Raw genomic sequence first — 21,142 nt, 5'->3', positions numbered from 1 at the left:
AAGATCTTGTTGAGTTTCATCATGTTGCTTATTCCCCCAGATCCCCAGATCACCAGCCATAGGTTCAGTCCCCCGCTCCCTGGTAAGGCCAGAGATGGGACAGTGGGAGTGACAGCTCAGCATGAGGACAGCGGCCCCCGGAGTACAGAGGACATCCCTGCTGAGTTCAGGCCCACCGACAGCCCCAACTTTCTGGTGTCAAGCCTCCCCGCACACTGGCGTTGCAACAAGACTCTGCCACGTGCCTTCACGGTAACACACACACAGTGGTGTAAAGTACTTAAGTAAAAATACTTTAAAGTGCTACTTAAGTAGTTTTTTTGAGTATCTGTACTTTACTTTACTATTTATATTTTTGACAACTTTTGCTTTTACTAGAAAATAATGTACTTTTTACACCATACATTTTCCTCTGACACCCAAAAGTACTTGTTACATTTTGAATGCTTAGCAGCACAGGGAAATGGTCCAATTTACACACTTATCAAGAGAACATCCCTGGTCATCCCCATTGCCTCTGATCTGGCAGACTCACTAAAGACAAATGCTTTATTTGTAAATGATGTCTGAGTGTTGGAGTGTGTCCCTGGCTGTCCATAAATAAATAAAAAACAAGAAAATTGTGCCTTCTGTTTGGCTTGATATAAGGAATAAGAAATTATTTATACTTTTACTTTTACTTTTGATACTTAAGTATATTTTAGCAATTACTTTTACTTTTGATACTTAAGTATATTTAAAACCAAATACTTTTAGGCTTTTACTCAAGTAGTATTTTACTGGGTGACTTTCACTTTTGCTTGAGTCATTTTCTATCAAGGCATCTTTACTTTTACTCAAGTATGACAATTGAATACTTTTTCCACCACTGCCACACACACACACACACACACACACACACACACACACACACACACACACACACACACACACACACACACACACACACACACAGTCTCGATTTTGAGTCTTCATCACTTGACCTCATATCAAAATAAAAGTCCCCTTCTTTCAGCTTGCCAGTGTTTACAGTACACAGTGTGCGCATGGGAGTGGTACTGAAAGGTTTAGTGAGGGGACCATTGAACATCTCTCCCCTCCCCATTTAATTTGTCCTCCATCCCCCCTCCGTCCTCCCTCTCCAGGTGGTTGCCCTGGGTGATGTAAGTGACGGTGTTCTAGTCACGGTGATGGCGGGGAATGATGAGAACTGTTCAGCTGAGCTACGTAACGCCACCACGCTGATGACATCACGCACAGCACGCTTCAATGACCTCCGCTTTGTAGGACGCAGTGGGAGAGGTGTGTTTGTGTGTGTTTGTGTACAATAGTATACATGTGTGGGTCTGTGTGTGTGTGATTGTGTTCAATAGTGTACGTGTGTGTGTATGTCTAACATGTCTCTCTCTCTCTCTCTCTCTGTAGGTAAAAGCTTTAATCTGACCATAACAGTGTTCACCAGTCCTCCCCAGGTGGCCACGTACCACAGAGCTATCAAAGTTACTGTAGACGGACCTAGAGAGCCACGCCGTGAGTAACACACACACACACACACACACACACACACACACACACACACACACACACACACACACAGAGACTCAGGTTTTTGAACGGGGACATCTGTGTCCTTCTCTGATTGAAGAGGGCTATAGCTACTTGTGTATGCTGCTCTCTGATAGGTCACAGGCAGAAGCTGGAGGTGGGGCCAAAAACAGGGCTTTTCAGGGTTGCCATGCCGATGCAGAGTCTCCGCCCCTTCAACAACCTCACCAACCCTCCAACAAGAGGTGAGAACAGAGCAGTACAACTCTTTCTGTGTATACTGATGGGGCAAAGTTTTCTGATATTTTCATGAGCTACTAGTGAGACGCCATGATGTTATATGAAACGCTCATTGCTCTTTTACTCCTTCCCTCCATCACTTTCCCTGTCTCGCTCCCTTCCTTTCCTGTCTCTCTCCCTTCCTTTCCTGTCTCTCTCCCTTCCTTCCCTGTCTCTCGCCCTCATTCTTTCTCTATTCCCTGCTCCTTTCATTCTCTCTCTCTCCAGCCTTCCCTCTCTCAGACTCTAGGCCCCTTTCCTCACCCCCCTGGACCAATGATCAATCTTACCCCTTCTCATCCTCAAGAACCACTGGCCTCTCAGGTACGCATGCATGCACGCACACACGCGCACACACAGTAACACAATGATGTGCCCTCTGACTCTGAGTGTGTCTGTTTTCCAGGTGTGTGTGAGCTGGCCGCTGGGTTTGATCGCCCGTTCCCCCCCCTCTCCTCATTCTCCTCCACTCCCAGAATGCACTTCTCCTCCTTCCCCTACTCCGTCACCCCCCCTCCTCCCTCCTACCTTCCCCCCCCTTTCCCCACTCTCCCCCCCCACTCCCACAGTGGACTCTTCCAGCCCAGCAGCAGCCCCATCCTCTACTATGGAGCCTCTGCCGGGACCAACCACTACGTCTCACTGCCAGAGGGGGACAGGACAAACCACTTTACCTCAGTACCGGGGGGAGCGCAGGCCCCCACAGCCGGGCTGGCCAATCAAATGGAGGGTAGGGGGGAGGAGCCTGTGTGGAGGCCATATTGACTTGGACAGGATAGTTCAATCAATCAATCAATACCTGATGGTTAGTGTTTTATGCCTGTGGCTTTAAATGTAGATTTGTTCCCATTAATAATACCAAGATGCACTATGTAGCTCTATGTAGCTCTATGTAGCTCTATGTAGCTCTATGTAGCTCTATGTAGCTCTATGTAGCTCTATGTAGCTCTATGTAGCTCTATGTAGCTCTATGTAGTTCTATGTAGTTCTATGCATGTGTTTTATGAACTCGTACAAAATGTACTTTTGAGTTTTATGGTTATGGAGTGTTATTTTATGGTTGTTGTTGGTTATGGGTAGGCCTATTATTGGTTATCGGGTATGTTTGATCGATTGTGTTTTATTTTATTGTCTGATGCCAAACCGTTATCTATGAAGTGACAATTTTTTAAAAATTAATAGCTAATGTGTTGAATAATATGTAATTAATTGAATCAAATAAAGGATTAGTTTAATTAAAACAGGTTTGATAAATTCAGTTCCAAATGTAATAAAATGGTATCGATTTGATTAGAACAGAGCCATCAAATGAATACATTCCGTTGTCCATGGTGCTGAAAACTCAGAACTCCGCTATTTACTGGTTAGGCCTACATGTGGGAGGATTAAGTGTTTTCTTTCTAAACCCCATCACATGTTTCATATCTTTTATTTTATTATTATTATTATTTTTTTAATTATGGGGGGGATGGATCAGCTTAATATTGCAGATAGATTGTATCTTCTATCAATGTAATTGTCTGCATCACTTCCAATCCCCCATGTTTTTTATATATATACTCCCCTTTATTACTTTTCAACCCCGCCATCCTTTCCCTACTTGGAGTAAATTAGTGAACAACAATGCCCAGGCCTCTACTTCCGGTCTATACTTACTATCTACACCTTATGGACACAGTTAATTTTACAATAATTATATTATATACAGTGGGGAGAACAAGTATTTGATACACTGCTGATTTTGCAGGTTTTCCTACTTACAAAGCATGTAGAGGTCTGTAATTTTTATCATAGGTACACTTCAACTGTGAGAGACGGAATCTAAAACAAAAATCCAGAAAAACACATTGTATGATTTTTAAGTAATTAATTTGCATTTTATTGCATGACATAAGAATTTGATACATCAGAAAAGCAGAACTTAATATTTGGTACAGAAACCTTTGTTTGCAATTACAGAGATCATACGTTTCCTGTAGGTCTTGACCACGTTTGTACACACTGCAGCAGGGATTTTGGCCCACTCCTCCATACAGACCTTCTCCAGATCCTTCAGGTTTCGGGGCTGTCGCTGGGAAATAGGGACTTTCAGCACTCTCCAAAGATTTTCTATTGGGTTCAGGTCTGGAGACTGGCTAGGCCACTCCAGGACCTTGAGATGCTTCTTACGGAGCCACTCCATAGTTGCCCTGGCTGTGTGTTTCGGGTCGTTGTCATGCTGGAAGACCCAGCCACGACCCATCTTCAATGCTCTTACTGAGGGAAGGAGGTTGTTGGCCAAGATCTCGCGATACATGGCCCCATCCATCCTCCCCTCAATACGGTGCAGTCGTCCTGTCCCTTTTGCAGAAAAGCATCCCCAAAGAATGATGTTTCCACCTCCATGCTTCATGGTTGGGATGGTGTTCTTGGGGTTGTACTCATCCTTCTTCTTCCTCCAAACACGGCGAGTGGAGTTTAGACCAAAAAGCTCTATTTTTGTCTCATCAGACCACATGACCTTCTCCCATTCCTCCTCTGGATCATCCAGATGGTCATTGGCAAACTTCAGACGGGCCTGGACATGCGCTGGCATGAGCAGGGGGACCTTGCGTGGGCTGCAGGATTTTAATCCATGACAGCGTAGTGTGTTACTAATGGTTTTCTTTGAGACTGTGGTCCCAGCTCTCTTCAGGTCATTGACAAGGTCCTGCCGTGTAGTTCTGGGCTGATCCCTCACCTTCCTCATGATCATTGATGCCCCACGAGGTGAGATCTTGCATGGAGCCCCAGACCGAGGGTGATTGACCGTCATCTTGAACTTCTTCCATTTTCTAATAATTGCGCCAACAGTTGTTGACTTCTCACCAAGCTGCTTGCCTATTGTCCTGTAGCCCATTCCAGCCTTGTGCAGGTCTACAATTGTATCCCTGATGTCCTTACACAGCTCTCTGGTCTTGGCCATTGTGGAGAGGTTGGAGTCAGTTTGATTGAGTGTGTGGACAGGTGTCTTTTATACAGGTAACGAGTTCAAACAGGTGCAGTTAATACAGGTAATGAGTGGAGAACAGGAGGGCTTCTTAAAGAAAAACTAACAGGTCTGTGAGAGCCGGAATTCTTACTGGTTGGTAGGTGATCAAATACTTATGTCATGCAATAAAATGCGAATTAATTACCTAAAAATCATACAATGTGATTTTCTGGATTTTTGTTTTAGATTCCATCTCTCACAGTTGAAGTGTACCTATGATAAAAATGACAGACCTCTACATGCTTTGTAATTAGGAAAACCTGCAAAATCGGCAGTGTATCAAATACTTGTTCTCCCCACTGTATATATATATATATATATATATATATATATATATTTATTTTTTTTGCTCCTGAACTTCTCCGATCATTTTCATGATGTCCATCCGGTTTGCTTCTATATGCCATATCTTTCAAACTGTGCTCTTTCCCAAAAGCTCCCAACATACAACCTATATACTTATTATGGACACAGTATGCTTACATTATTAGCTATCTTTGTTATTATTTGTTGTTATTTGTTATTAGTCCCATCCTTCAACTCTATTCAATACCTCCCATCTATCTCTTAACACCATCCATATAGGATTTCTATTTTCCATATATATTTCAACCTTACTGTGATGTTTTACAAAAGTTCTGAACCTTTCTATTCTCATTGCTTCTACAGATTGTGAATTAAAAATAAACATTTTTGCTAAAAGTATTATTATATTATTGATCGATTGACTATGACTTTTCAGATCACCCAGTAATGCTATCTGCAAGGTTAGCTCCAGGTAAATATTGCAATCCTTTAGCCATTCCTGGACCTGTGTCCAAAAACAAGCTACAAATGGACAGAACCAAAACAAATGATCTAATGATTCTGTCTCTTCACAGCAAAATCTGCAGAGCTGGGAAAATTGTATCCCCCATATAAATAACATTCTATTGGTAGCAAGAATTTTATATAATAATTTAAATTGAAAGATTCTAATTTTTGAATCCGGTGTCGTTTTGCGTGTCAGTTCATAAACACTATGCCATGGGATCGGTACGTCAAAGATCTCTTCACAACTATTTTGCAATCTATATGGGACGGCTGTCAATCCTTTGGTCCTTAAGTGAACTGATGTACTTATTTATTTATCACAGTTTTCCTTAACCAATCATGTTCTTTAATGCAAGGCCGACAGACAAGTTCCTTACTTTCTCCCCCTTCCACTTTCCTCTTCCACTTTTGCGGTAAGGCTGCAATTATTTGGTTGTAATTTTGGGTAGAGCAGACATTTCCATATGTTTTTGTTAGCTGCATGTGCGACATAACTCCAACAGTCCTACCGATGATATCATTTACGAAGATTATACCTTTTTTAAACATTCTGTCAAAAAATAAAGGTTTTTTGTCAATTAGTATATTTGAATTTAACCACAATATTTGTTGCATTATTTGTTCTGTCGTTTCTGGAGGATTAAATTGAAATTGCAACCAACTTTCTATGGCTTGTTTTAGAAATAGTGATATTTGGGAGATTATTTCCTTTTCAAATAACTGCAAAAGGCCTTTCTTGAACATTGTGTGAGACAATCTTACTAATTTGCTTGAGAACCAGTTCGGATTTAAGTATAACTTTTGTATGACTGAAGCTTTTAGTGATAGGTCTAATGCTTTAATATTTAATAATTTCTGTCCTCCGAATTCATATTCATTATATAAATATGCCCTTTTAATTTTGTCTGGCTTGCCATTCCAAATAAAATTGAATATTTTTTTCTCATATAATTTAAAAAACTGTTCGCTAGGCGTAGGCAAGACCATAAGCAAATAGGTAAACTGGGATAATACTAAAGAGTTAATCAGGGTGATTTTTCCACAAATTGACAGGTATTTTCCTTTCCATGGTAGTAAGATCTTATCTATTTTTGCTAACTTTCTATTAAACAGTTATTGAAGTGAGATCATTTATTTCCTTTGGGATATGTATTCCGAGTATATCCACATCACCATCAGACCATTTTATTGGTAAACTACATGGTAATGTAAAAATTGTATTTTTTTGTGATCCAATACGTAATATAGTACATTTGTCATAATTTGGTTGTAATCCAGAGAGGTTATAAAATGTATCTAGATCCTCTATGAGGCTGTGGAGGGATCTAGTTGTGGATTTAAAAGAAAACATGAATCATCAGCTATGTTTCATATCTTTCCATATCAAGTTGAACTGAAATGTATTAAGTGTACTGCACCACTGAAACTGCCTAGCATGAGGATGATTTGTTCAATGTCAGAATCATGGCACAGGAAAACAAAATTAAACACTGATTCAATGCATGTTGTACTGCATAAATGTAAAGTTAGGGCACTCTGTCTGCCTGTTTCTCTCATGTCCAGATATAACTATCATCTCATCCACATTGTAACAACATCATTATTTATTCAGCAGAGGGTGAGAGCATATGGTTTCTGTATGCATGCACCCTCCCACACACTCTTGTTTACTTTGGTATCATTGATGGGAGAGAATGTTGATTATTAGAGTAACAGTAAAGAGTCCAGCCAACTAATTTCTGAGAAAATATATGTATTATTTAAATTAGAGCAATAACATTCATTGACATTCGTTAACTTATGATCAAATCAGTATAATTATATGACCACTTTGTTGTCAATGCCTGGTTTTACAATACACACTACACTCTGTGACCACAGGACGGTGCAGTCTGGGAAAACAGTTTAGCTTCACAATCAGATGCCCTATCATTCATTAATCTACCAACCAACCATTAATTTAAATCTACTGTGGCCAACAATACTGTGTGTTATCAATACTGTGTGTTAACAATACTGTGTGTTATCAATAGTGTTCTTCCATTCAGTCAGCCAAAATAGCACTTTCCCTTCATTACTGCTTTTTGCTCCAATTTACTGTAATAAAACTTTTCAAATATTAACATATTATAAAGATCAAAGATCATACATCTTAAATTAAGTTAATCTTGCAATATTAACATATTGATCATCTTGCTGTGTCATCCTTGCTCTGAAAATGTATTTTTGTGGGACAGCTGGAACTATATAAAAAAAACAATTATTAGAGTAAAAGTCTAAAACTCCATCACTATAAAAGAAAGCAGGATATACTAAAACAGGTTTTATATGACTGAGTCTGGTTTATTTGATCAGATTTAACGAGACCTGATTTTATTCATTTAGAAAAACTACACAGAGTTATGATCAAATGTCAACAAGCTGGAGGGGGGTGTCGCTGATTCCAGGTATTATCATTTGGACAGCCTCTTAGCCACGTCCTGATAGGCTAGTTCTATTTCTGCGTCAGCGGCGCAGGTGTTGGTGAACTCATCTCGGCTGTAGGCGTTTCGAATGTAACGCCATACACCCCGCAGCTCTGCAGGGATCTCATAATTACGGTATCTCTTAGCGACCACCTGGAGACAGAACACACACCATGGAGAGAATCACAATCACTTCTGATACAGTAACCGTAACCATATAAACCTATAGGTGAGTCTGGACAGAAGGAGTGCCCTGTATGGGCAGAAGGTGGTATTTGAGGTCATAAGAGTTTAGGGCACAACACTAAAGCCAGGAACAGGTGGATCTGAATAAAACACCAAAGGTAAAGAGATATTGTATCTTGATACAGTCCACTTCTGTAATTGGTTGATCATCCCTTTCTGTCTGTAGTTGGATAATAACAATAGGAATAATACCTTGACGACATGTAATTTGGGCAGCAAGTTGCAGTCGGACAGTGTTAGTGTGTCTCCGTCTAGATACTTCCGTACAGACCCCCCTTCTGCCACATCTCTGCCATCCTGCAGCTCCTCTGGCAGCGGGGATAAAAGGAACTCATCCAGCTTGGCTAATGCCTTGTTGAGACTTTTCTCTAGAACTGCAGGAACACACACACATTACTACACACACACAAACCCAGACAACCCACCTAGATCAGCAAGGTGTGTGTGTGTGTCTGTACCTGCGTTGTTCTCTGGCCTGGTGTTTTTTATGTAGGCTGAAAACTTGGCGAAGATGTCGTTTCCTGCCGTATTGGACTCCCGGTTCTTAGCTGCAAGTTTAGGATACCTGAGGAACACCAGTGTTAACACACACACAATCTTATTTACACTCTTTACTGTGTGTGTGCATGCACGTGTGTGTGTGTACCTGGGTGGAGCCAGCATGTCCTCTAGGTATTCTTCTATCTTATTGATGTCCGTCTTCACCTCTCCTTCGAAGGTCAGGAAGGGTGGGTGAGTGCCTGGAGCAAGGTTATGGAGGTCCGCCGGCTTTCTAAAGGACAACACACAATGCTGGGTTAGTGTGTGTCTGAGAGTGTGTGTGTATGTGTGTGTGTGTTTTACCTCTTCAGGTCGACTGTAGTGACGTTGAAGACGACTCCTTTTAGCCAGAGGATCATGAAGAGACGCTGAGAGAATGGACAGTTACCTATACTCTCCCCATCACTCCCTGCCTGCACACACACACACACACACACACACACACACACACACACACACACACACACACACACACACACACACACACACACACACACACACACACACACACACACACAAACACACATTACAGACATTAGTACACATACAGTTATTGAAATATTGCTTGAGCCAGTAACATACCATTTTCAAGTTGCACAACTTGTGCATGGATCTCAAAACAATATGATATGACTACAGCTACCTGTAACCTTTAGGCTACTTCACTGAAAATCACTGCTCTATACACTCAGGCCTTGTCACACTGGCATCACACACACACAATGGCCATGGGTGAAAGAGGATCCTGTAAGGGGACACCAGACACACCATGAATAATATATCAACCTTCCATTATACACCTCACTGGACACACTGCCCTAGAACAACTATCACATTATAACTACCCTAAGCTAACTACCCATAGAACTAACTCATGTACCAGCTAACTACCCCTAGGACTACCTCATATACCAGCTAACTACCCCTAGGACTACCTCATATACCAGCTAAATATCAACCTATACCTATCTTACTACTACACACACTGCCCCTGTAACTAACCACTAATAGGCCTACTACATATAGGCTACACCACAATATAACTACCCCTACTACAACTTCCCCTCAACTACACTAACTACCCCTACTACAACTTCCCCTCAACTACACTAACTACCCCTACTACAACTTCCCCTCAACTACACTAACTACCCCTACTACAACTTCCCCTCAACTACACTAACTACCCCTACTACAACTTCCCCTCAACTACACTAACTACCCCTACTACAACTTCCCCTCAACTACACTAACTACCCCTACTACAACTTCCCCTCAACTACACTAACTACCCCTACTACAACTTCCCCTCAACTACACTAACTACCCCTACTACAACTTCCCCTCAACTACACTAACTAACCCCATTACATTCCATTACACACCTCAAAATGACAGGAGGCAAGTAACATGAACGCTAATGCAAATCCCTTGTTTATTTAGCATAACATACGCCCAAATCTACCTCATACTAACTACCCCACTATACCAACTACCATTACCTCATTAGACCTGCATATCAGGGAGATATGAATAAGTCTAAATGAGTCTCATAAGAATGAGTCTGGCAACACTAGAGCCACAACATGACTGAACCATTTAATTTAACCAGTTAACCTCCTGCTTTCACTGCTTAGAGGACCAGAAATAATTCAGTAGATCTGATCTGTCGTGCAGAGAAAGAGAGAGGGGGCAGCAGAGAATAGGAGGAGAAGGTATAGGAGAGACAGAGGAGAGAGAAAACACTAGCAGGCGTGTTGGGTTACTCTGGCCCTGTGCCACGGGAAAACAACAACAACAACAATACACACACACTACGCAGCAGATAATCATACAGTAGAAAGACATAACCTATGATCCTCACATACACACACACCCCCCACCTTGACAAAAAGTTCAATATCAGGGTCCTTCTCCTCTTCAGCTGCAGACGTGTCAGTCATCTCCACTGCTCTAACAGTTGTGTGTTATCTTCTGCAGGAGTGCGTGTGTTTTCCTGTGCAGAAGTGTGTGTATGTGTGTATTGCCGGTGTGTTCTCAGCCTGGGGTCTGGCCCAGTCACGTCTGTCCTGTTGTACCAAGCAACTCCTTGCTGTGCTGCGTGCTTGTGTGTCAGAGCTTCTGTCCTGACCGTGTCTCTCGATGGATGTGTGTGTGTTTGTGTGTGTGCCCTGGTTGTTTTGATTTGTACTCTGAGTCCAGCTGTCCGAATGAGTGTGTCGGTCAAAAATAGTCAAGGGGGCGTGGGGATGCGGTGTCAGTAAGAAGAGGGGGAGAGGAGGAAAGCAGTAGAGAGTGGGAAAGGAGAGGTGCTTTGGGATTGTAGTGTAGGGAAAAGGAGGACAGGTAGGTACGGATGGATCAGGTTCCCTTCCTTATCAACATAATTAGATCTGAAATGACACCCTTTCCCCTATATACAGTACACTCTTAGAAAAAGGGTTCCAAAAGGGTTCTGCGGCTGTCCCCATAGGAGAACCCTTTTTGGTTCCAGGTACAACTCTTTTGGGTTCCATGTAGAACCCTTTGTGGAAAGGGTTCTACATGGAACCCAAAAGGGTTCTACCTGGAACCAAAAGGGGTTCTTCAAAGGGTTCTCCAAAGGGGAGAGCCGAAGAACCTTTTTTCTAAGAGCGTAGTGCACTGCTTTTGGCCAGAGCCTTTTTCCCCAAGTCTAACCCTATGTGGCTCCGGTCAAAAGTGGTGCCCTATAATGGGAATAGGGTGCCAATTGGGACTCACATCTGAGGAGTCAGGAACGGAAGGTGTGTGTGTGTGTGCGTGTGCGTGCGTGAGTGTGTGTGGGTGTGTATATGTGTGTGTTTGGGTGTGTGTGGATGTGTTTTGCTGCTGACCTTGTTGTTATTTAATGAGGTGTGTTGTCGTGTTAAATGCAATATAGATCAAGTGTGAAGTGGACTTTAGAGCTCCATCAGATTGTAGGAGGATTATAAAACGATATAAAATATCAAACAGATAATCAACTACTCCGCTTCTTCAAGGCCTCACCTGTACTCACACCTGCCCCAATCAATAAATCAATCAAACTTCCTGGAAGGAAGAAACCTTGAGAGGAAGCAGGAGGACCTTACCTGTGATATCCCTCTACACACACACATCAAATAAATACACAGACAGTAAATGTACACACAGAGAGGATTCACATGCTACTGGAACCCTCAGTTGAGTCACTGGGGTGGGATGGAATTCCAGTGAGTTCATTTTAAATTTAGAATCTTGGCAACCCCCCCTCCCACACACACACACACACACACACACACACACACACACACACACACACACACACACACACACACACACACACACACACACACACACACACATGCACACACACACACACACACACACACACAGCGGTAATGTTACTGACTGCCATTAGAGGAGCATGTCACCTAAACGGTCAGAGAGGTGTAAGGCTCTCTCTAGTGGCCTTCAGACCTACTATCAGCCTCAATCCTGTGTGTGTGTGAAATAAAATCTGATTGTTTGAGTGTATCTGATATTTGAGTGTGTATTTGTGTTTGTGTGTGTGTGTGTGTGTGTGTATGTGTGTCTGCGTGTATGTTTAGTCCAGACGTGTTTTATAGCCCATTTTATCTCAGACATGACCCTGAGAGGGCAACCTCCACTCTGATATCAGTCTACAGAGCATGATGAAACACACACACATACACACCACATAAACACACACACACACACGTTATCTTCTTTCTATCCTCGTGGGGAGCAAAAATGTATTTCCATTCAAAATCCTATTTTCCCTAACTCCTAACCTAACCTTAACCTGTAACCATAACCCTAAATTTAACTCCTAACCCTAACCCTAACCCTAACCCTAAACCTAACCACTAACCCCTTACCCTTACCCTTACCCTTACCCTTACCCTTACCCTTACCCTTACCCTTACCCTTACCCTTACCCTAACCCTAATTCTAATCCTAACCCTAATTGTAACCCTAATCCTAATCCTAACCCCTATGCTTGAAATAGCCTTTATCTTCATGGGATGTGGGAAATGTCCCCACGAAGGATAATATTCCTTGTTTTACTATCCTTGTAGGGACTTTTACTATCCTTGTGGAAACAAACACACACACACATGAATGGGGTCTTAAACTCAAACATCTTTCACAGTACAACATACCCTAATATCATTATCATGTTGTCTTACCCTGACGTAGAGTGAGACCTCTGGCCCATTTGCTACTGGCACTGGTTCCTCAGGAGGGTTCCCCTGCTCTGACGACGCTGAGGAAGAAGATGACAAAGAGGAGCGCCCGGAAGAGGCTTCATCTGTGTTCACCTCCGCCTGCAGAACCCTCCTCTCCACCTCCCTCTTCTCCTCCTTCTCCTCCTCCTCCTTCTCCTCCTCACTCTCCTGCCTCTCCTTCTCCTCCTTCTCATCCTCCTTCTTCTCCTCCTCCTCCTTCTCCTCCTCACTCTCCTGCCTCTCCTTCTCCTCCTTCTCATCCTCCTCCTTCTCCTCCTCCTCCTTCTCCTCCTCCTCCTTCTCCTCCTCACTCTCCTGCCTCTCCTTCTCCTCCTTCTCCTGCCTCTCCTTCTCCTCACTCTCCTCCTTCTCCTCCTCCTCCTCCTCCTCCTCCCTCTTTTTCTTCTCCTCCCGTTCTCCCTGGTCTTCTGATGAGCTGGAGGACCTGAAGGAGCTGCTCTCCTGTTGGGGCGATGGAACCGCAGGTGCCTCTCTCAGGCTCTCGGTGTTCTCGTACTCCACAGTTAGACCGGTTCCGTCTCCGTTACCGGATGCCTGGGGTGCCTCCACATCACAGTAAACAGAATAATTCACCACGTCACTGGGTGTCTCGTAGATATTGCTAGTCTGGGTCTGGTTCTGGTAGGTATCCTCCGTTGGGCTGTCTACGTCTCTGTCAAGGGGAGTCTCGTAAATGTTCTCACTCTGCTGCTCCATGTTCATGTTCTCACAACGATGCAACAGGTGCTTCTGACAAGGTGGAGAGGAAGGGAGGGAGGGAGGGAAAAAGAGGGAGAGCGAGAGAGCGATGGAGGTTGATGAGATTGTAAATGACCTAGGGGCCCTGTGTGCACATGAACGGTCTGTTCCCACCAACAGTTATTGCTGTGATTATCTGGGGACTTTGAACCAGGAGGAAGAGTTCACCTAAGGAGAGGAGGAGAGGAGAGGAGAGGAGAGGAGAGGAGAGGAGAGGAGAGGAGAGGAGAGGAGAGGAGAGGAGAATAGGGAGGTGGAGAGGAGGGTTCTGCAGGCGGAGGTGAACACAGATGAAGCCTCTTTCGGGCGCTCCTCTTTGTCATCTTCTTCCTCAGCGTCGTCAGAGCAGGGGAACCCTCCTGAGGAACCAGTGCCAGTAGCAAATGGGCCAGAGGTCTCACTCTACGTCAGGGTAAGACAACATGATAATGATATTAGGGTATGTTGTACTGTGAAAGATGTTTGAGTTTAAGACCCCATTCATGTGTGTGTGTGTGTGTTTCCACAAGGATAGTAAAAGTCCCTACAAGGATAGTAAAACAAGGAAAATTATCCTTCGTGGGGACATTTCCCACATCCCATGAAGATAAAGGCTATTTTAAGCATAGGGGTTAGGTTTAGGATTAGGGTTACAATTAGGGTTAGGATTAGAGAGGAGAGGAGACCCGTTGATTAGCCTTCGGTCCACTGGGCCAATCAGAAAGCGTCTGTTGTGGGTGTGACGCGTCTGTCAACGTTTCCTACATTATGATTGGTTGACCAAGCTCCTTGTCAAACGTAGCGCCTCTATTTTGAGGGAGTTTTAAGACATCATCATAATATTGAAATGACAACAGCTATTGTAGATAGCTAAGGAAGTGAAAGCGGATCTATTTAAAACCCAAACGTTTGCTTTTGGAGGAATATAGACTGAACACGTCAACAAAACGACAAGCAAATGAGAAAGCTGTGGAATTGTTGACAAATAAACAAGGTGCGTATGACGATCTTGCGCAATCCTTGAGCCGGCTGGCTAGCTAGTAAACATCAAATGTTAGCTACCTGGCATAGGTAGTAGCTAGCTACCAAACTTTTAGCTTGGAAAAAAGTCGTCAGTTGTAGCTATAGTTCTGTGTAGCTAGTAGGGAGCTATAACTGTCATTAAAATCGCTAGCTAGCTACATAATGTGCTGTGGACGTAGTGGTGGTGGTGGTGGTGGTTGTAAATTAAGTGCTCGCCAATATAATGTAATGTCATGACTCAGGAGGCTGGCTAGCTACTAACTTCCTGATTGTCTAGCTAGCTCCATTTGTTCCAGTTGTCATATGATTTCCATTTGAAACCCTAGCCTGCAGGCTTTGCATATGGGCGGTGAGATTCACTGGGACTTGTTTGACAATAACCACAGATGTGAGAGTATCCTGTGTGTCAAATCAAATCAAATGTTATTGGTCACACATACACGTGTTTAGCAGATGTTATTGTGGGTGTAGGCTTGTGTTTCTAGCTCGACAGTGCAGTAACATTATAAATAACAATTTCACAACGTATACCCAATACACACAAATCTAAGTAAAGCAATGGAATGAAGAATAACAGGAACAATTTCTTGGCCTAATAACATAAGAAATACTCCATAAAAGAAACTAAATACTGCAAAGTTTCCTAAATGCTAGATGCAAGGCAGCCCTCTGTGCGTGTGTGTGTCACATTGTGTGTGTGTGTGTGTGTGTGTGTCTGTCACACTGTGTATCTGTCACAGTGTGTGTCTGTGTGTCACAGTGTGTGTGTCTGTGAGTCACTGTGTGTGTGTGTGAGAGAGTCACTGTGTGTGTGTGTCACAGTGTGTGTGTCACAGTGTGTGTGTTTCACAGTGTGTGTGTCACGGTGTGTGTGTGTCTTGTGAGCCCTGCCAGATCACACCAGTGGTAATTCAGTATATTAAGGAGATTTCACAGACCTGTAAAAGATCATAGTCCTCTCTGTTCTCCTCAGTAAGATGAAACACAAACTCTAAAATTACATTTGGACATGGGAGAGTCTCCCTCAGGGAGAGAGTGACAGGGAGCTTTTTTCAGAAAATGTAATCTTGGAATACATATATTATCTTATAACAATACTTTATTGGTATCTACTCCACAACCCTAATTTGGTCTAAATTTGTGTTTACTTTCGGTTGAAGCATATGCACCTCCCCAGACTGCAATCATCCACTTTCGTCTGCTTTCGTATGTCACCTTGAACACGGCCATATAAAGGCTTTATTGGCTTTAAAGCTAGAATCCTTAGTTGTTACATACATTTTTGACTACTAAATTAATGATAAATACCAATTGATTATTGAAGAATATAACTTATAAATGCCTCATAAGCTTAGTCAAACTGTTATACAGATCAGAACCCAAAATATTAGCTTATTTTACTCCAATGTTTATAAACAATGTAAACAAACACTTTTTGACCTCAAAACATTGTTAAAACTATCATTTTGTTATCATGGATGGTTAGTCCTTGCATCCATAGCTCTGTCTATCAATTTGAGTGGTCACATTTCTCTAGGGCCCATCCCTCAGCTTTATACCAAAACAGAGGTGGGGTGATCGCTTTATTGTTTCAACTAAGGAATCTAGCTTTAGTGTGTACTCCACAACACTAATTTGGTCTCTCTCTCTCTCTCTCTCTCTCTCTCTCTCTCACTCACTCTTAGAATGTTAGCCCTGCTGTACTTCCTCTTTACCTTCACCTCATTGGCTGCTTCAGTGGGGAAGACAGGAAGTGGCAGAGGTGGAACAGGATGTAAGGCGGGCGCTGCAGCCCCCATTCCGGTACTGCTGGTGTCGTTTGATGGTTTCAGAGCTGACTATCTCAGACGGTTCCCTCTACCCAACCTAAAGCTTCTGTACTCACAGGGAGTCCTGGTGGAACAGATGACTAATGTCTTTATCACCAAGACCTTCCCCAACCATTACAGCCTGGTAATATATAACCTTTTACCCCTGACCTCTAACCCTTTGCGTGTTTTTGGGGTGGTGTACTAACCTAACCTAACCTAACCTCTGCCCTCTAACCCCTCCAGGTGACAGGGCTGTATGCAGAGTCTCATGGTGTCGTAGCTAGCAATATGTATGACCCCCCGACCCAGAAGCACTTCATCACCTTCAACAACACCGACCCCTTCTGGTGGAACGAAGCCACGCCACTCTGGGTCACCGCACTGGATTGTGGGTACAAGACGGGCGTGGCCATGTGGCCGGGGTCAGACGTGGCGATCAGGAACAGAACGGCGACTCACTTCATACCCTACAACCCCTCTGTGACTTTTAGTCAACGCCTGGCCAACGTCACTCACTGGCTGACTGGGGTACTTAACCTCTGACCCCTCGCCCATAACTCCATTGTTTTCACTGAATACTGCTTTTAAGTTTTGTCTCCATTTCTCTCTCTCCAGGGCCAGGGCAAAGGGGAGGAGCCAGTGTTGTTTGCAGCTCTGTACTGGGAGGAGCCAGACAGGACAGGTCACATGTATGGACCAGAAAACACCACCCACATAGGACAGGCTCTTAAAGAGGTGTGTGTGTGTAACACATTGTGCTTGTTTGAGTGGTAAGGCTGAAACAATCGACTGCAGACGAAAGTCGAGGAGTGAAGTCGGGAAAGGTGCATCTGCGACAGCCTAAAATCAGATACTGATGTGGTTTTCCAACAGCAAGGCTCAGTGCAACATGGCTTTTCTTTGTAATGTCGAAATAAACTCCCCCATATTTACATTTACATTTTCGTCATTTAGCAGACGCTCTTATCCAGAGCGACTTACAAATTGTCATCACAGTCGTATTGGCACTGAAAGGTATAGATAGTTAGACATAGAGCTGGTGCTAAACTGTAACATCCTGCTAAGTGACCAATAGAGGAGCTGCTATAGAAGGATAAGGGATGTTATTGGTGCCAGAAGCAGACTCAGTCAAGACAGCCAATAGGCTACAGATGGGGACATGCATGGCTGTTCAATAGTTACATTTGGTGCATTATCCCCCCCCCCCTTCCCCTGTACTGCTGTTTGGAAGCAGGTTGAGACTAGGTGAGCCATGCATTGAGTCTGGATTTTGAAAACCTTAAGAAATGTTTTGTGAATCCAGACCCTGCAACTTTGGTATTAGGTAAGAGAATGCCACAAGGCCGGCTTGAGCAATGAACGGAAACGATGTGCAACAACTAGACAAACAGAGACACAGCCTGAGAGAAAGTCTGTTTGGGCCATCCATATATGTGTGTACATCGTATTATCAATTGGTGATGTCTTTGGTCACGTTCGCTTGGGTCAAACAAAAACACTCTAATGATTGGTTGACAATAGAGCCCCTCACAATGCAGGTGATGGCTGCAGGGTGAAGTTGGGGAAGAGGAACTGCAGAAACTTGCAGTCGACTGACGTAATGGCGTTTGATCACATGGTTATTGTAAAGTTCATGCAGTCGTAATGTAGGCGCAAGTTGGACAATTTTTATCCACATAATGCGACACTTTGAATGGCGGTGACCAACGATGGTCATCAACTCGACAAAATTGATCAACTCAAACACGGACAATATTACATTGCATTATATTGTGCTCAGTTCTGCAAATGTTTGTAACTGGACGGGTTTGTGTGTGTGTGTGTGTGTGTGTTAACAGGTAGATGACAATGTGGGTCTGCTGGTGTCAGAGCTGAAGCGTGTGGGGTTGTGGGGGCATGTCAACGTCATCGTCACCAGCGACCACGGAATGGCCCAGTGTTCCACTGATCGCATCATCAGACTGGACGACTGTCTGCACCCTGACAACTACTCGGTAGTAGACCTAACCCCTGTCGCTGCTATCATACCCAACGGAGGTATACACACACACATATACTCACTTACTGTGAGTGAGAAGTTTGTGACTAGTTAAAGGAGATGTTGTTTAATGTGTGTGTGTGTGTGTGTGTGTCAGATCCCAAGGCTGTGTTTTCCCTATTGAGTGGTTGCCACGCCCACATGACTGCGTACCTGAAGAAGGACATCCCTGATAGGCTGCACTACAGGAACAACGACAGGATTCAACCAATCATATTAGTCGCTGATGAGGGATGGACTATCGTACAGAGGGGAGGGCTACCACATCGTAAGGCTGTTTTACATGCTCCCCCCACCTCCCCTCCCCCCCCTCCCCCCACTCCCCTTTCCCCCACCCCCTAACCCTCTGCCTGTGTGTACCCTCCAGTAGGTGACCACGGCTATGACATCACTCTATCCAGCATGCACCCCTTTCTTGCGGCAGCAGGGCCAGGGTTCCTTCCTGGTTACAGACTCCCGCTGTTACAGAGTGTAGACGTCTACCCAATAATGTGTCAGCTGCTGGGGGTGCCACCGGCGCCAAACAATGGATCTCTGTCCCAGGCACGCTGCTTCCTGGCTGGGGAGGGCTGTGTCGACGTCCCCCTAGTGGTGGGACTGGTGGTGGGGGTACTGCTGGTTCTCACCACTCTCACTGGTCAGTCTGCCTTATTGTTTGTATTACATACATTACATTATTATCATGTTTTTATTGAAATATGTAGTTTTTGCAATAGCCGAAAGACATAGGAAATGTAAAGGAGCACTACAACCCTTCTCTCTCTCTGTCTCTTTTTCTCTTTCTCTTTCTCCCTCTCTCCTCTCTCTCAGGTCTGTTCAAGTTGTGGAGGCCACGGCGTCAGTCTTCCTCTCGTCCCTTCCAACGCATCTTGATACAGGACGATGATGATGATGAACCTCTGCTAGACTAAAGCAATCAATCACAGCTCCCAGCCCGACTATACTGATCAACCACAGATCAGTATGTCATAACAACAAACCAAAGCTCACCACCATGCTCCCAACAACCAATCAGAACTCAAATGGGAATAAATAGGGAATAGAGTGTAATTTCAGACACAGCCATACTCTTTTACAAGAGTAAACAGAGCGCTAGTCAGAATTCAGATTTACACACTCCTCATTCTGAGGTACAATACTTATGGCGTATTCAAATAAATATGTAAACTATAAATAAACTAATATTGAACCATAAATAGATACAAATAAAGAAATAAGACACTAAAGAGAACAGTCAGTTGGGGTTACTTGAATATGTCTGTATAAAGAGAAGCCATCTATAATGATATAACACGTGTTATATATTTGAAGAAATGCTCTGTTTATCTTTTTGTAAGACAATCCTAAAAAGAAGAATACATGTTTGTTTGTTAAGAGAGCTTCTGGTAAAGGGATGTAAATCTGTATTTTGAAGAGTTTATTTCATAAAGAGTACCGCTATATTGCAGTAGTAGCAGTAGTAATTGTTTGAACAGCAGTGATGGGTTTTATTAGATACTTTGTAGACTGCTGAGCCAGGGAGTGGAGTCAGAAACAGCACTGAAGCTATGTGTCTGCCGTTTGTTAGTCAGTTAATTTGATTATAGTTAGAAGTGTGTGTGTGTGTGTGTGTGTGTGTGTAGATAAGCTTTAGCTCTGGTACTGTATGGTTTCCTGTAGTGTTAAAAGGAGACAGACCTACTATACTGTTAGATTCAGGTCCTTTATCTGAAAATAAGTTATTGAAGAAAAATGTTACTTATGGCTTCTGTTTGAGTTTGTCTGATTCTCTGGTCAACCATCTGTGTGCGTGTGCCTGCGTGTGTGTCGGTGTAGAGAAGTGGAAGATCTGCTGTTACTATGGTTACTATACCATTTTCAGTACTATGATTAATATGCTGTAACTATGCTGTTATTATGGTTACTGTACTGTAACTCTATTGTTACTATGTCAACCGCCCGCCTCCAGGTGGCTACTGAACTGGTCCTCTATGTGTTTCTGCTCATGTTGTCATTGACTGTCATATGAAAGTATAACGTCAACCTAAATGTTAGGTGTCCACATTGTATCATTATTTTACAAAGCACTCCACCCTCACCCACTCTCTCCTCCCCCTACCTATGCTTAATCATTATACTTGGATATACAGTGCCTTGCAAAAGTATTCATCCCCCTTGGTGTTTTTCCTATTTTGTTGCATTACAACGTGTAATTTTAAATGGATTTTTATTTGGATTTCATGTAATGGACATACACAAAATAGTCCAAATTGGTGAAGTGAAATGGAAAAACGTACTTGTTTCAAATAATTATTTAAAAAAAAATAACGGAAAAGTGGTGCGTGCATATGTATTCACCCCCTTTGCTATGAAGCCCTTAAATAAGATCTGGTGCAACCAATTACCTTCAGAAGTCACATAAT

At 43.2% G+C, this 21,142-nt stretch overlaps 3 protein-coding genes across 4 annotated transcripts; 2 read left to right on the top strand and 1 right to left on the bottom strand.

Annotated features, from left to right (window-relative positions):
• Positions 1-21: 21 nt before the first annotated feature.
• Positions 22-2,589, top strand: LOC121544286 (runt-related transcription factor 3-like). Its single transcript, XM_045209054.1, has 7 exons — positions 22-252; positions 1,146-1,302; positions 1,426-1,530; positions 1,683-1,790; positions 2,053-2,148; positions 2,231-2,252; positions 2,337-2,589. The coding sequence occupies exons 1-7, from the start codon at positions 22-24 to the stop codon at positions 2,587-2,589; spliced, it is 972 nt and encodes a 323-aa protein (XP_045064989.1).
• Positions 2,590-7,965: 5,376 nt separating this feature from the next.
• On the bottom strand, positions 7,966-13,261 carry clic5a (chloride intracellular channel 5a). Of its 2 annotated transcripts, none has more exons than XM_041854263.2 (6): positions 13,092-13,261; positions 9,202-9,311; positions 9,005-9,130; positions 8,817-8,923; positions 8,551-8,732; positions 7,966-8,265 (listed from the first exon to the last, which is right to left on the bottom strand). In XM_041854263.2, exons 2-6 carry the CDS (start codon positions 9,255-9,257, stop codon positions 8,101-8,103), a joined length of 636 nt encoding a protein of 211 aa, XP_041710197.1. In that variant the 5' UTR covers positions 9,258-9,311; positions 13,092-13,261; the 3' UTR covers positions 7,966-8,100. The 2 variants fall into 2 exon arrangements, with proteins under 2 accessions (XP_041710197.1, XP_041710196.1); XM_041854262.2 differs by lacking the exon at positions 13,092-13,261 and adding an exon at positions 10,782-11,094.
• A 1,415-nt stretch (positions 13,262-14,676) lies between these two features.
• Positions 14,677-20,781, top strand: LOC121544809 (bis(5'-adenosyl)-triphosphatase enpp4). The gene is made up of 8 exons (XM_041854969.2): positions 14,677-14,862; positions 16,577-16,844; positions 16,946-17,230; positions 17,318-17,437; positions 18,541-18,739; positions 18,838-19,008; positions 19,108-19,377; positions 19,551-20,781. The coding sequence occupies exons 2-8, from the start codon at positions 16,578-16,580 to the stop codon at positions 19,649-19,651; spliced, it is 1,413 nt and encodes a 470-aa protein (XP_041710903.1). The 5' UTR covers positions 14,677-14,862; position 16,577; the 3' UTR covers positions 19,652-20,781.
• The last annotated feature ends 361 nt before the right edge of the window (positions 20,782-21,142 follow it).

This window comes from Coregonus clupeaformis, chromosome 29, assembly GCF_020615455.1.
Source record: "Coregonus clupeaformis isolate EN_2021a chromosome 29, ASM2061545v1, whole genome shotgun sequence".
NCBI classification, from domain to species: domain Eukaryota; kingdom Metazoa; phylum Chordata; class Actinopteri; order Salmoniformes; family Salmonidae; genus Coregonus; species Coregonus clupeaformis.
This window is presented reverse-complemented; position numbering and strand designations above follow the sequence as displayed.